Genomic DNA, 14,580 nt, shown 5'->3' with positions numbered 1-14,580 from the left:
AGGACTGGAGGTAATATAAAAGTGGTCAATTTTACGAGTGTTTATTCTTTAATTGGAGAAAATATCTATTTTTAAAGAGCCTGATACAAAGTAGAAAAATAATATTTAGTCGTACGACAACCCATAAAATTGTTTAACTACCTAACGGGCTATAACTTAAACAGCCTATAAGTGCCTTGCAAGAATTTCGTGGTGGCAAGTAATGCACTAAATACTTATTGTGGTGTGGGTGTGTCGGAGAACCGGTCGCGCTGCCGCCAGCCACTCCGGTATTCCTGACCGAGGACACACTCGAACGACCGTCTAGAGTTGAAACTCCAACTATCACTACTCCTTCGAGCTTGTTCCCGATTCCCTTGCCTCTGTCATAGTATCCAGGGTGATGTAAACATTTCTATTAAAGGTACCGCTATGACCAATTAACCATTTTGTTTGGATTGATGGATCTAAATCATCGTTTGTTTAGCTCGATAGGTAGCAACAAACATCATGAATGACATCATGACGTCACATTGTTTGTGCGGCTGCTATTGTGTCAGACAGTTCAGGAAACAAAATAGATAAGTTGTTATAATTTGTATTAGTTTGTATAATCCGTGCATGGTTAATGTGTGGGATAGGGCGCGGGTCATGATAGTGATATCTAGCGTGACGTAGCATATGTGAAGAATACTTTAAGTACTTAGTTAATAAATAATCGTACCTACATATAAGTAACGTGTCTTTGACGTGAATCAGCAGGGTCTTACTCGTCTTCTGAGCCACAAAAACGTTATTCAAAGCAGAAATACTTTACCCAATTGTTTTAATTGTTTGTTTTAAAACAATGACTTGATTTTTGTTAATTTTTTGAGCGTAATTAAAATTATTAAGCACACGCTGCGACCTTTACGAAAAATTATGAAACTATAACTGTTCATTTAAAATGCATTTAATTAGATTGCATACTCGTGTAATTCGATTACCCTGGCCCGCCCCATTTTCGTCGAAAAACGGTGTCATTGTCAGAATTAAATTGAATAAATTGATACTGAAACCTTGCCGTTGGCTATCTCGATGATCCTTATTACCGCTAGAAATTGATATAAAACCGTCATAATAGGTATATACCACAAAATTTTAACATTATAATTTGAAAGAATACAAAATAAGGAAAGTTACAAATATTCCATGCATAGGAGATCCCTCTATTAGCATCAGAACCGTCTTATTCATTAGACCTGATTCAAGCTTCTGTCTGTGTAGTCAAAGGCAGTAGCGTATAAAGGTTTGATTAGAGATAATCATGTATCATCAATTTGCATACGTGTACCGTTGCTCGACTTCACGCCGAACAATTTCAAGCTCAAATTCTCGGTCGGCTGGTTGTATGATGTCATAGAAACCGAGTCTTGCCCCGGGTCACACGAGATCTGAGTCGTGCTGCTTAAAGCTCTGGCCGAAATACAATCATACAGATCGCCACTCACATCGCAATCTATGACAACTATGTAGCACTGACATTAAGCTAGCTAGTACGTCAGTCTGCTACGAAGTGCGCTCCGTTGTTCTGAAGCTTTATTAGTCTATCGTGGACGTGGCACAATCGCGCTCAGCCGGCAACCTTGTGCGGTTTCATTTTAAGATCAACGTCTCAAAGGTTAGCGACATCACCGATCAAGGGGCGATACACCTATTTTGTTTCTAATTGATTTTTTACTCTCAAAGTAACTTGACGCTACAATTGGTTTCGCGGACCAATCGTTTTCGATGGCCGGATATAATAAGCGGCGAATTATTGCTGTTGTATTTCCATTTATTGTAATTTATTTGAAATCTATCACACTGTCCCGAAGCATCATTGCCAACCGTTTAGCGGCACGGGCGTTGCTTAAATGATATTTTAATTTGCAGTACATCCTAGTGCCTCTTCATTTATTGTGTTGACGCCAGTGCTTTTATAGCAATTGACAGGCGTCTATTACCGATTTGTTTCCAGTTTACTGAGAATAAATCAGATTGTATCGAGTTTAAATTGTGTGGACAGTTGTTTTGTTATCGATGACATTAGAGTAATGTATTCGATCACGAGTACGCACGTGGCCGTATACCACATCAGTGTGGATATGCATGTCCTCGTTCCCCTTCCCATGCAGCAAAAGGTCGAAAGAGACACTCCACCATTCTACTATGGTACCTACATGTGAATTCATTATTGGTCGAATGACTGAATTGATATGCGCACAACTGCAATAATAAAACAAAAGAGATTTGAAGATATAAGTGGCGGTGTACTTTGTTCAACAGAGGCCTATAAAATTAATTGTTGTTCCAGCAGACATTAACATAACCTGATGTCGAAGTAGCTAGATCCCTTCACTACGTCACGACTTGAAAATAATGTTCTTGATCTTTGTCGGTTTTGGAAATGTTCCACTGAAATAAACGATCCGGATTCATACAATCTTTTTGAGCTACATTTTACCGGTATCAAGAGTTAAATATTCTCTTGTAGAGTTCGACAAGTTTTTTTCATGTGAGTATCTCAAGAACCCTTGAATCTTCAAGATTTCATCAACGTACGTGGATGGTCGGTGACCGTTACGTCTACGGTTCCGCCATTTAATTCAACAAAAAGCCTTTCTAGGTCACCACGAGATATTATCGGAGTGCGCTAAATGGCTCCGCTGAATCCGGCAAGACTAACGATTTGTTCTTTGTAGTTAACTGTGACTACGATCCAAAAAGTCGACAGCCATAGTTTTATCAGTACGCCATGTTATCTATTTCATTAGGATCCATCACATCAGCACAATATGTCTGTCGGAACCAACTATAAGTTTTCACCGTTCATTCTGAAGTAGAGGAAACGATGAAGTTTCTGCGACTTTGAACAGCTGATTTACGCCAAGACATTCAAATCGCATCATAATCCTTACGTCGAATGTTTATTATGCTGTAAAACGTGTGATATTTTGGTCATGTGAATGTGAATGACGATTCCGACCTTCACGGCAGTGGCCCCTCGAAAATTTTATACAGTTGTCGGAAAGTACAATGAAGCGAGGTGCATATGCGTTCGCTGTCAATGATAATGAGCGGACGTGTGTTTATCTACTGTTAATTGAAACCCTCTTATCACATCACCATATACGCAATTATAATGTACGTCGTTTCAACGAAATTGTATATTGCTTTTATGGGAACTACGCCTCGTGGATTTGCCAAACTCGAATTTGGCAACGTTTGTGTAAAAACTTAACCTTATCCTGATTTTTTCTTTTTATCTTGACCCAGTATCTAAGCGCTGAAAGATATAAACATTTTTGTTGTTATTATAATCCGGATAAACCCGCGCTACATTCCCCAGATTCGCCTTTGGGTAAAACCAGTTCTATTGTAACGACTTGAGGACTTGAGCTATTTACAAGAAATTCGACATCATTTCGATTGTTTGCAGTCATAGTTCAAATTGCAATTCGTTACCGTAGCCGGACATAATAGGATCTTACTAGCAAAAAATAACAATAACAAAATATTTTATTCCTCGTTTATACAATGACTGCTATTACGTAAAGCAAATGATCGATTTGCATGAAAAATTGCAGAATGATATGTAATCCGACTCATTTTACGTGACTAACATGTTATGAATTACAAATTGCACCAGTAATTGATAAGTTTTCAGTATAAACAAGGAAATTCTGACTCTGTTTAGGTAGAACCTGACCAAGGTAAAAATGAATTAAGAATGTACCTATAAAAATGGATGACGTCGGCTTTATGTTTTGGATTACCCAAAGTCAGATTATAGTCTGGGATTTTTTATTTGGGCGGAAGCTGGAATATACATAGTACCTATTTATATGAATTTGGCTTTGCTAAAACTTGATACGAGACCTATAATTTCCTCTTATAACATACTATTGTATTGTACTAATGGGTTTTCTTACCTAAATAAACCAGCTTATCTATATATTAATGGTGTATACCAACCAAGCCAGGCGTGGGATCCAACATACCGTGAAGCTTTATTAGTCATGGTGGACTTCCCTAGTTATTGTTTACCAATTCAATGCCTAATGGTTTGACGAAACTGTTCTTTTCAGATAATCTCATTGATAAAGTGAGGTTTGCAATCTTCTGTCTGTAGTAAGTTCTTGAGATGTTAGTCATCATTCCGGCCTGTCCAGACTTGGCTGGTATTTTATTCACACAGCTTATTTTGTAAAACCACCACATTCCTTAGTGTCTTAGGATGGAGCTCGTCAGGGAAAGCACTACCATTTATATCTAGCGTCTAGTCATCTAGTGTCTGTGGTCCCGGTGTAATTCACAGGCACTTGAGATATTTTGGCTTTCTCTCTGAAATTATGTATGCTATTTCCGCAAACCTCCTAGTACCAAGGATATCTGGATTTATTGGAATTTTTATAATTGTGACATTTGTTGAAATAAATTAATATGTGTGAGTAATACTTATTCGAATCTTACAAATTATCGAAGCAGGTCTTTTTAAACGAAATGCCAGACCCCTCAGGTTATTGATACCCGGGACACCGTGACGCAACGTGCTTCCTGATCCGTGACAACAGATAATGACATTGAAAAATGATCTGAAAGTATTTTTAATTCAAAAGAAAAAACTTGCGTTTACTGATTTGCTTTCTAGGCACGTTATAAAACCAGCAGCAGAAATATTCACTTCATTTTCAATACGCAAATCACTCGCACTGATTAATATCTGAACGGGCCTAATGAATTGCCTTGCGTGCCATACGCTCATAGCGTTTACAGATTTATCTGCAAAAATATACGCGTATTCCATCCATATACCTATTATTTCGTGTGACAAATACGGACATGTTTTGTTATCAATTTGCCAGTATACCTAGGTCTTAATATAAATGGTTTTCCTTGTTAAATTAGTTTGACATTTGGTTCGGTTTTCACAATATTATTGGTCTAATAAAATGTGATACAGACAAGTTACATACATTAAGGAGTCAGCGAACTTCAGGTTATTTTACGCTTCCTTCTTATCTGCGGTCGCAAGCGTGAGGACTTTTCTCTATTTCGCTATGTCCTTTGATAAAAATGCGAGTATTCTCGGATTATAATTTGAAAGGAAAGCCAGACGGGTCGGATAGACGGGAAGATAAGCTGCATCAATTTTAAAAATACTTAGAAAGTCCAAAACTATGTTATGGATGTGTGTTTGATATGATAGCGCTGTAATGATTACAAGTTTATTTATTTCGTTAAACACTAACTTACATAAAACAAATTGTTACGAATATCTTAAAGCATTGTTTTTACTTCCAAATACTGTCGATTTACCCAAATACATAATGCGTGTTATGTTTGAGATTTATGGCACGTTTTTCCTTTTTATGTAATCTTATTTGTTATGTTTACTTTGTATTTGGCGTCGCAGGGCACGTAGTAGCTAGCTATGCGATGATTAACGCATGTTTTATTTTCACAATCATCACTAGCCTTAGGCTCAAACAAGCAGATGACTCATTTAGATCTGTTCGTATGCGTTTATTTAGCTTTGACACGCATGTTGTAATGAACTTGTTCTGCTAGTGTTTTATATTTAGAAGTTTAGTCCAAAGGGAGCATCCCAAGATCTATCGCATCGTGAATAGCTAGGCTTACACCGAAAATGTGTTCTTGCCAAAAGATTCTAACCGTTATTACCGCAGTCGGGGAATACCGACCTTTTTCCAAGAAATATGAACATGAGTCATTGGCTTTCTTTTGTTACAGTATTGGATCAAGCAGACGGCCGGCCTGCGAAACTAAACAACGTGGAACAGGCTCAAAGACAAACTACAGTAGAATTTATAGCAGAAGATGAAGAGGTAAGACAAGAATAAGCAAATATATTTTTTGCGAATGCAAAAATTACCTGTATTTTTTAAAGAGCAACGCGTGTTGTTGATATTCGGCTTTTTCTGTATAAATGCATTATTGGGAGATAAGAGACTCTTATGTGAATTTCACGGCCAATGAATAAGATTAGTCAGGCGTCGTGCACAATTGTCACGACAATGAAAACACGTAGCGAGAAAGTAATCGATATGTCTAGCGCGATGCCGTAAGTTTTATTCTCACTACAGCTGAATTGGCAATTACGTAGTCTGCTGGGACCCGAGATAGTGCTGATAAAATTGCTCCAGCCGCCGACCGCTTAATTTGTTTTAACGACTGAAGTTTCAAGTGCCCGATTGATGTTGTCGTGCAACGCTTGGATTGGACTTCGAACAAAATAAACATTTTGTTAATCCGCCGCTCGACGAGACCTTGATAGCGTTACTAATGTCATAATGTTCAGTGAGCAACAAAATAAATTGTGCAAGCGGAGAGCGCAAGGCTAGCGCGGGGTGCTCGGGTCACGTCTGATGCCTTAATCCGGGCGTTGCATGTACCTGAACTTAAACACTTTCTATAAGTGGACGCGTTCAACTGGTTTCAATTGCGACATAACACGACATATTCAAAACTCCAACGAGAATATAAACACTTCTGTTTTTGATCGTGCAGAAACAAAGCGACCTCTTAGTATTCAGCGGCTGGTTTTCGTTCGAAAGCTCTGAGAATAAAGACGTAGCGACACGTCGCACGTTTAGAAACAATAGCCCTTGCCTTACTTAATTTGGGGATCACGTTTTGCTTTTTTCCTGAACTAATTTTCCTGCTCGCCTACAAAGAAGTTGGTTTTAAAAACTTGTGTTTTGATGCAATTACTTGTTTCACGTTAACAACATCATTATGATGAAATCACCCGTAATTTCTCAAGCGTGAAAAAACTTACTAATGAAAATTATAGGTTTCACCGTGATCGGAATCATTTTCTGTTTTCATTGTGCGTAACTATGTTATTAAATTGAAATAGTAGATTGCCATAAAGTTTCTCTTGAGAGAGTCATCCATGTACCGTTACTGAGCACAGATTTAGCTGCATCACCGTGAGACGAGCGGCTCTAATGAATCGAGCATCTCGACAACTACCCATGGTGGTCTTATCATTCGTCTTCATTAAGCATCTGAAAGAATGTTTCATACCGCAGAGCACAACCACCGTTACCTTGCATTTTGCAACTACACAAATCTCAATTTTCACTTTCAACCATGATTAATTGCAATCACAGTTTTCTGCGGTCAGGAAATTATACAATCTTCCTATTACACATTCATCAATACTTCATTATTATTACCATTAGATAGTTTATAATTTTATCTACATTGCCGTGTAACGACAGTGGTAGTTTGTATCATCAATAACGGTATTTGATTTGATACACAGTACGTCTATTCTCAATATTATGATACAGGAAGAAATAAAGTTATAGTAACGGCTATACACTTGGTAAATATTTACTATACTGAAGTAGTAGAGATCCGGCAATCTGCCAACTATTCTACCTATCCTGACTTGTTTATTTGTGAAAAATAAAAATGTTTGCTTTCTCGTACTAGCTTTTTTTGCTTAAAGTTATTGCTCGGTATTGGACTTTTTTAATCTCTGTTTTCAATCTTTTCTAAGGATATAGAATCCTATTTACAAGTGAAATAAAATACTGTAATAACTCGTCTCGTGACTTGTCTCGTGTATTTTTGCTACCAAACTCTATGTGACATATTTAAACATGTACATATGTATTGTAAATCCTTGTTTACCTATATTAAGCTCAAAACAAAATATATAGTCGATGATTATGACCTCACAATTAAAAATAATTTGATATCTAGCAACACATTGTTGGCATTTAATACCCCTAAAGGGTACGCGCAAGATGCGACATTCCTGCGCCCGAGGCGTGATGCCCATTATTCAAATATGTACACGATTCAAACATTATATATTATGAGGAAATCCACACGTTTATAGAGTCAGAACACGTGCTGTCTAGAAAATGGCGTTAGGATTATCCACCCTGTTGGGCGGTCTATCACTTTGTAGGTCTATACCGAATGCATTCAGAAGTATAAGTTAACTCTTGGTATATTTAAAAGTTTCTATTTTCAAACAAGAGTTCACCAAATAGGCCAAAATTTAAGTAGTCTTGCCAGAAAAGGCAAGGAGATCTCCAAATATTTGGCTATTTCCATCAGCAGTCTCAGAATTTGTTGTTTATCGCCATTCCATGTGGAGTTTCTTTGGCTCGTCAACATTCGGAGAATTTAAAATCGAAATTAGTAGCGCACGTGTCAGCAATTTACTTTGTAGAGATAAACGGAAAATTAATATTTCTGTGTTTAGATTCCAAAAATACCCCTGATTGCCTGACTGATCCAGAGCGGTTACTGGCGGGCTCTTGAATGCGAAGGGCTATTGAAATTTCAGGGATGGCTTTCATTCAAGAAGCCAGACTTTGTTGACTCAATTGATGATACTCCATCCTTTCAAACACTTTTAACTTAATATGTTGTAGCTTCTTTAATTACTAAAAAGTTGACTTTCCCCTCACTAAATGGCATGGTAATCTCATTCAATGTTGCAATCCATATAAGGAGAAATGTATGGTGTAAACATGAGGTAGCTAAATCACTTTCTATATTATAGTTTAGACACGTTCGCCTTACATAACATGGCGTTAAAGAGTTATGCACCTTTCAGGCTGATTTACATTGAGTCAGTAACTGACGTCAGTGTAGGCGCCGAAAACTGACGCGTGCTATTTACACGAAGTCAGTGTAGTGTCAGTGTTTCGTCAGTAGTACTGTACTGACTTCAAATCAATTTACACGATGGCAGTGCCGGGTCAGCACTGACTTGTCAGTGGACTGACGTCAGTTACTGACTCAATGTAAATCAGCCATTCCTCGTGTTACAATATGTTACTAGGTGATAACAAACTCGTAACATACATTAGTACGCCGGGCATGTAGTGAGACGGCCACTATGCAAAATTGGAAGAAAGTTACAAGTAATTGGGACTGGTTTTCTCAAAACAGTCATGAGCACCATGTCTAGTTTTTATGTAACATCTGTACTAGAAGAGGAAGTTCTCCGTTCTAGACTGGTCATCTAAATGAAGGTACCTTTTACGCTTGTATAATACTCTATAATCCTAATGTATTTTAATTTTTAATATAAAGTTAAAAAATGCTACGTAATCCATGAATTTATGGTCTGGAAAGATCACTATAAATCCCGTGCCCAGACGCCGATCTGTCAAACATTGAACTATGCTCGTAAATATGCAGTAGACGCGTCTAAATAACAGGAGGTTTTATATCTTCCTACTCCGTTATTAGTATTGTATTGTGCGGCGTTTTCCTCGAAAAGCTGGCTTTGTTGTCGATCAACGGATTAGCCGTATCGAGATGTTGTTGGAAAACAACGGTTAAATTGTAGCTTACCTAGCGTAGATAGTGCATCTTTGTATTATCGTGACATCTATTTTTATTTAGAAATGATTTGTTTTTGTCAATCATTTCATTGTATTGTTATGTGTTTATTTTGGTACTTGTTTAATTTTATTTCGGTAATCACGTATGGATAGCTCGACTCTAAAGATGAATCGCTCGACATTGAAACATAAATCTTCGATTCACAGAGTAACGCTATTTGTTTTGTTAAGTACACACATAACGTCGCAAATACCTACACTATTAACATATTGGGCTCGTGTTTTGAGTTCAAAATCATTTTATTACATGTATGTATTGTACATTATATAGCTCGATTTAAGCCCCATTTGGTATTGTATGAGGAAGTGTTTCGGAATCAATAAAGGATTCGGCAGGAGAACTATTTTAGTCATCGTTTAATTAACTCCTTACATGAGGCCCGTGCAGAAATAAGGAAAATTTATATAATATTCGGCCGGTGGGAATTATTTTGAACAAATGTGCTAATTCAATTTATAAAGTTCAATATTACGTTCAGAGATGCTACATAACACTTAGGTCCAACTAGCTAGCCTTAGCCATGTCGTAAGATCTAGCTAGACTAAACTACCTTTCTCTCACGTGCAGCTTGGTCACTAGTAGCAAATCTATCGTCGGCATTATGCTGCACTGTCCATTTGCAGTTTATAGTATGCATTTTTTTTGCAATATATTATAGTATGTAACGAATTTACGACTCAGACTTTTGGTCAATAGTGCAGATAATCCATATCCAATGTGAACTTTTAAACCATTGTCTTTATATACTCATGGCGATAAAATAACCGTCGCGGTCACCACCCCCTTACTGAAAGACTAGCGAAGGGCAACGTCCTTCCTTTGTAATGGATTGTCAATGGCCAGCAGTAGACTGCGACAGGCTAACAACCTACACACAAACCTTTGAACCCAACTCTTTGATGTCTAAGCACCAACCAGTGATGTAACACGTGACGATCAATCTACTTCTTACGTAAATAATACAAGATTTGCCGAGAAACTGCACTCTCTATAAGACACGCCAATAAAATGTCTTATAACTGTGAAAAAAACAGTCTCGCCAAGAGAAACTGTTCGATACAACAGATGAATTGCGTGCTCTGTCAAATGTCAAATTGGTTTTTGCGGTTTTTTGAAAACTTGATATTTGATAGACTGCAGATGAAAATTGTGCAGTCTGCAAATAACCGATCAATTGATCGAAAACATTGTTCTAGTCGTCCGTGAGGCGACATTTTTAGAATTATTTGCCCTTGGCCTATTCGTGTTGATTAAGCTTTACTAAATTAGAATAAACTAAATGGAAGTTAATACTAGACTGAAATAAACAATTTTATTATAAAATCGGTATCTAGACATCTAGGAATATGTAAACTGAGGGGTGGTGAGTTATCTGTTTCGTCTAGACACCATCGACCCGTAAGCTCGCCGAGATTTGTTTGTACAAATTGTTAACGTGTCGTTTTCTTTTCTTTAAGTTTGGGCAGTAAAATTTAACACAGGATTAAAGTTTCTGCAAAGTTTTTCAAATCCTTTATCTTCCAAATACTTGGTTTGAGCAAAATGTAACTGTTTATAAATCTTTGTTGAATCTGCAAAACTGTATGCACAATCATATTGCTCCGCATTCTGATTGCAAATTGCACTCATTTTAGCATAATTTACATCTACGTAATGTTTTGTGACCGTGGCATTTAATGCACTTTTTAATTAATGTCGTAATAAAAACCCATTTTGCTTTCAAGAACAACTAGAGTATCTCACGTTTATCTTTCGAGCCGGATATTCGTGATCACTTAACAGTACGTATATCACGAAATTCCTAGAATCGATTGCTTTTATTATTAGAAAGGTAGATAAAATAACACTCATTGCGGTCTAAAAGAACCACTATTTAATTATGCACTCGTAAACCCACGTCGGGCAAAAACAACTTTTTTGGTCCTACGATCCGGATTTGCGGCACGAGCCTTGCGGCTTTTTGCAATTTTGATTAGGTCTGATAACCTTAGGTAGGCCCTTTGACCCAACACCTTATATTATTCATGAAACAAATTACATATCGCGTACAAATTTGGAGTGGCTTAGCTGTTACCATTTACATTTTCGGTACTTTAGATTTTCATCGGAATTTAGGAACAAAGAATTGGTCTCGTACGGAAAATTGCTAATGCCTTATTTACATGTTATTTTACGTAAACTGTAGAACGTAGAACTGAAACGTTTTAAGTCCTAAGCTGACATTGAAGGACACTTTCAATGTCAAGCTAATATCGATTTTTTTGCATGACATGCGTCCGCTGCATATTCTTAGACTTTCCCATCGATCTGTGAAATGAAGGGCTGACAGTGAAAAACTAATAAATTATTCGGTGTTTGTTAAAACAAAAACGTCTAGGTTCGTCATCCATTGTGGTGTGAACAAAGCCATGTAGTTCGGCGCCCGTATCATCAATTAGCTGAAACATGTATCTGTCACCGCGTGAGGCCGCCAGCCACGTAATCCTAGTATTAATCGTTGCGAGATGAATTGAAGGATGAGCTAGATTCACTGTTACCACGTTCAGCTTGTCTTATATTAAGAAGGAATTTGTTAGGAGACTCAAATAACTATCTTAATAAATGTCTGACGACGTTCGTTATTAATAGCTTTAGTTTGTGTGAAATTGGTGCATTTGGGTGCGTTCCCAAGAATTAAGATATTTTTTCCGGAATCTGCATTGCGATGTTTCTGAGCATCGTTTGTTTAGGCAGTAGGCACGTTTAATCAATTCCAATTGGGCCTGTGTCTATACAGCTTAAGTTTTCTCGAAACTCGGTTTGTTCATAATAGGCAATAAGTCTTACTCCTTATTACAGAAGTATGTAGACCTTACCCGACTTAGAGAAACTCTAGACGCTCTTAATCCCTTTTGGGGAATACATGAATTGTCTTATCCAAGAGCGGTCGGCTTAATTATACCAAAGGTTGTCTAAGACGATAGCAAGCAACACTGTTTTATTACAAAACAAAGCATACTTCAGTGACCGAGCAGCACCCAATCACCCTGTAAAATAAAAAGAGCATGACAATACGATATGCTTGACTAACACTTTCATCACAGACAAGGAAGCGTTACAGAACGATATCGAAATAAATAATTATGCTGATACTATTTGAAGACTTTTGAATTATTTCTTGTCAATTGGATCTAATAGGGAGCAAATTTTGTTGCATGGCCCCTGCGAGTCGAGAAAAGTATGGGCTAGCAATGCAACGAAATGGTTCAAGAATTTAAGGCCATGGTCGACAAAAACCAAGTGTCACGGTTAGTCAACTGAAAAATTAACAGAATTTAAGAATTTCGATGAAATGGCATGTTTTATTTTAAGTTTCACGTCATGTCGCTTTGACAATATTTGACGAAGAATTGACCACGTCATGCAAACTGCCCTATTCAAGTCGTGTGAACGGGGTTTAAAATAGCTATAATGCATTAATAACAAGCGAAACGTCGATTGTCGCCTATAGTGTCGACTGCGACCTAATTCCCTTCAGTTTTATAGCATGATAAATGACTGACAGTGTTTCTTTGACAAGTTCCCATAACAATCTCTAATGTTTTGAAAAATAGATTTTTCTATGGAAGTCTACACGTAGTTACCACGTGTAAAATAATATGTAGCAATCTTGCACCAATTGTTAATGCCGCACTTGAATCTCACTGCAAGTGACAACGTACTATTACAGTTAGAAGGACCGTCGTTCCACCGCCTTCGCAAGTGTTCGGGTGACCGACCTCCATTGTTCCAAGCTATAACGCGAAGAGATGTCAACAGCCCATAAATTACTAATTAGATACGAAGCCTCGCTCCGGCTGGCATCTTCAACGTCTCCCGAGCTCCCGCAACTTAGAAGTGGGCCCGTTCGACTCCATTACTCTCAATTTAGTACGTAATTGCTACGCCCGGTATTATTTGTCGCAAATTGAAGTCAAACTTTGGACAATAGCTTTTGATATAAATCTGAAGGAAGACGCCTTCTATTAATTTCAAATTTTATGGCGTTCAAAATATTTCATAAATCACGAACTCTGCGATTAAATTAAATTTTGAGTCAGCTACATGAATCTGTTTGAGAGTTTTGTCTCCGAGTTCCTTACGAGCAGACGTAAAATATCGAATCACAAAGTATTTTTCTTACCTATCAGATACAATACATAATATACATATGTATTCGAAGCTCTCTAATCAGCAAAGTGCAAACTAATCCCCTCGCTGTCCGCCAAGATCATGGTGTATTTCCATATTGTCTACGTGTTACACGAGTTTCGAAAACGTTTTCGGGGAACTTTCGGCGATAACCGTCGCGTGTGAAGTAGCCGTCTAGACGGTGCAATTTCATATTCAATGCACACGATTCTACCGAAGACGATACTACCTGTTCCCATAAATGAATTACCAAATTTTAAGCACGATAAACAATAAAAAGTGCATTGATCGTAGGCTGAGTAACGAAGTTCTAAGCGCGTTTGATTAATATTGTTATTACAACAATGCGTTACAATTGATTGGATCCAATTCCTCGTGTTCTAAGCGTACTCTAATTGTGTTTGTGGTGCTAGTTACTGTGATATTAATCTACGTGCTGGCGGCGTGCGCTGAAATATGCCTGGTAAGCTACGACTTGGCTGCCACACATTCTTTATGGTGGAAAACATTTCTTTAATTTGAAGCATTTTATAACACCTTTAAGGAATTCATACATTTCATTCGACTATTAAAAAAAGGGTTTTCGGTGTAATACAAGTCTGCCACCAAATGACACGTGCCAAGCTTATGAAAGGTAACAATTATTAACTTGAATAAAAATAAAATGCATTCATTTTTGCACCTTTACGTGATATCACAAATAGTTTATTGAACTACACCAAAAAGTCTAACTTCATAACAAACATTCAGTCAACCACAATGATTAATAGATGCAAATTACGTTAGCTTTCTATTTGCATAATCAATATTGCGTTAATCTAGGTTTGGATTTGCGCGATAAACTGTAAAGTAACGCAGGCGGTTAAAACAGTAGGACCAGCTGGTCTGCGGGATTTTTCGAAAGAGTTACCGCGGCCCTGGTACATAAAGGGCTTAAGAAGAACATGGTGGGTTTTATTCAGTAAGAGTCTGACACTCCCTCATTTGATCATTTTCCGTCAAAAA

General features: G+C 37.5%; 1 protein-coding gene across 1 annotated transcript in view; it reads left to right on the top strand.

Moving 5' to 3' along the window:
- Positions 1-14,580, top strand: part of LOC124634213 (E3 ubiquitin-protein ligase RNF19A-like) — a 46,920-nt gene that overhangs the window by 17,069 nt on the left and 15,271 nt on the right. The window contains exon 2 of the mRNA XM_047169649.1: positions 5,755-5,849. Within this exon, the coding sequence (XP_047025605.1) occupies positions 5,755-5,849 (95 nt within the window). The remainder of the gene's footprint in view (positions 1-5,754; positions 5,850-14,580) is intronic.

The sequence above is a fragment of the Helicoverpa zea genome, chromosome 11 (genome assembly GCF_022581195.2).
Source record: "Helicoverpa zea isolate HzStark_Cry1AcR chromosome 11, ilHelZeax1.1, whole genome shotgun sequence".
Classification (NCBI taxonomy): Eukaryota; Metazoa; Arthropoda; class Insecta; order Lepidoptera; family Noctuidae; genus Helicoverpa; species Helicoverpa zea.
Note: the sequence above shows the minus strand (reverse complement) of the source record. Positions and strands in the feature narration are given on the sequence as shown.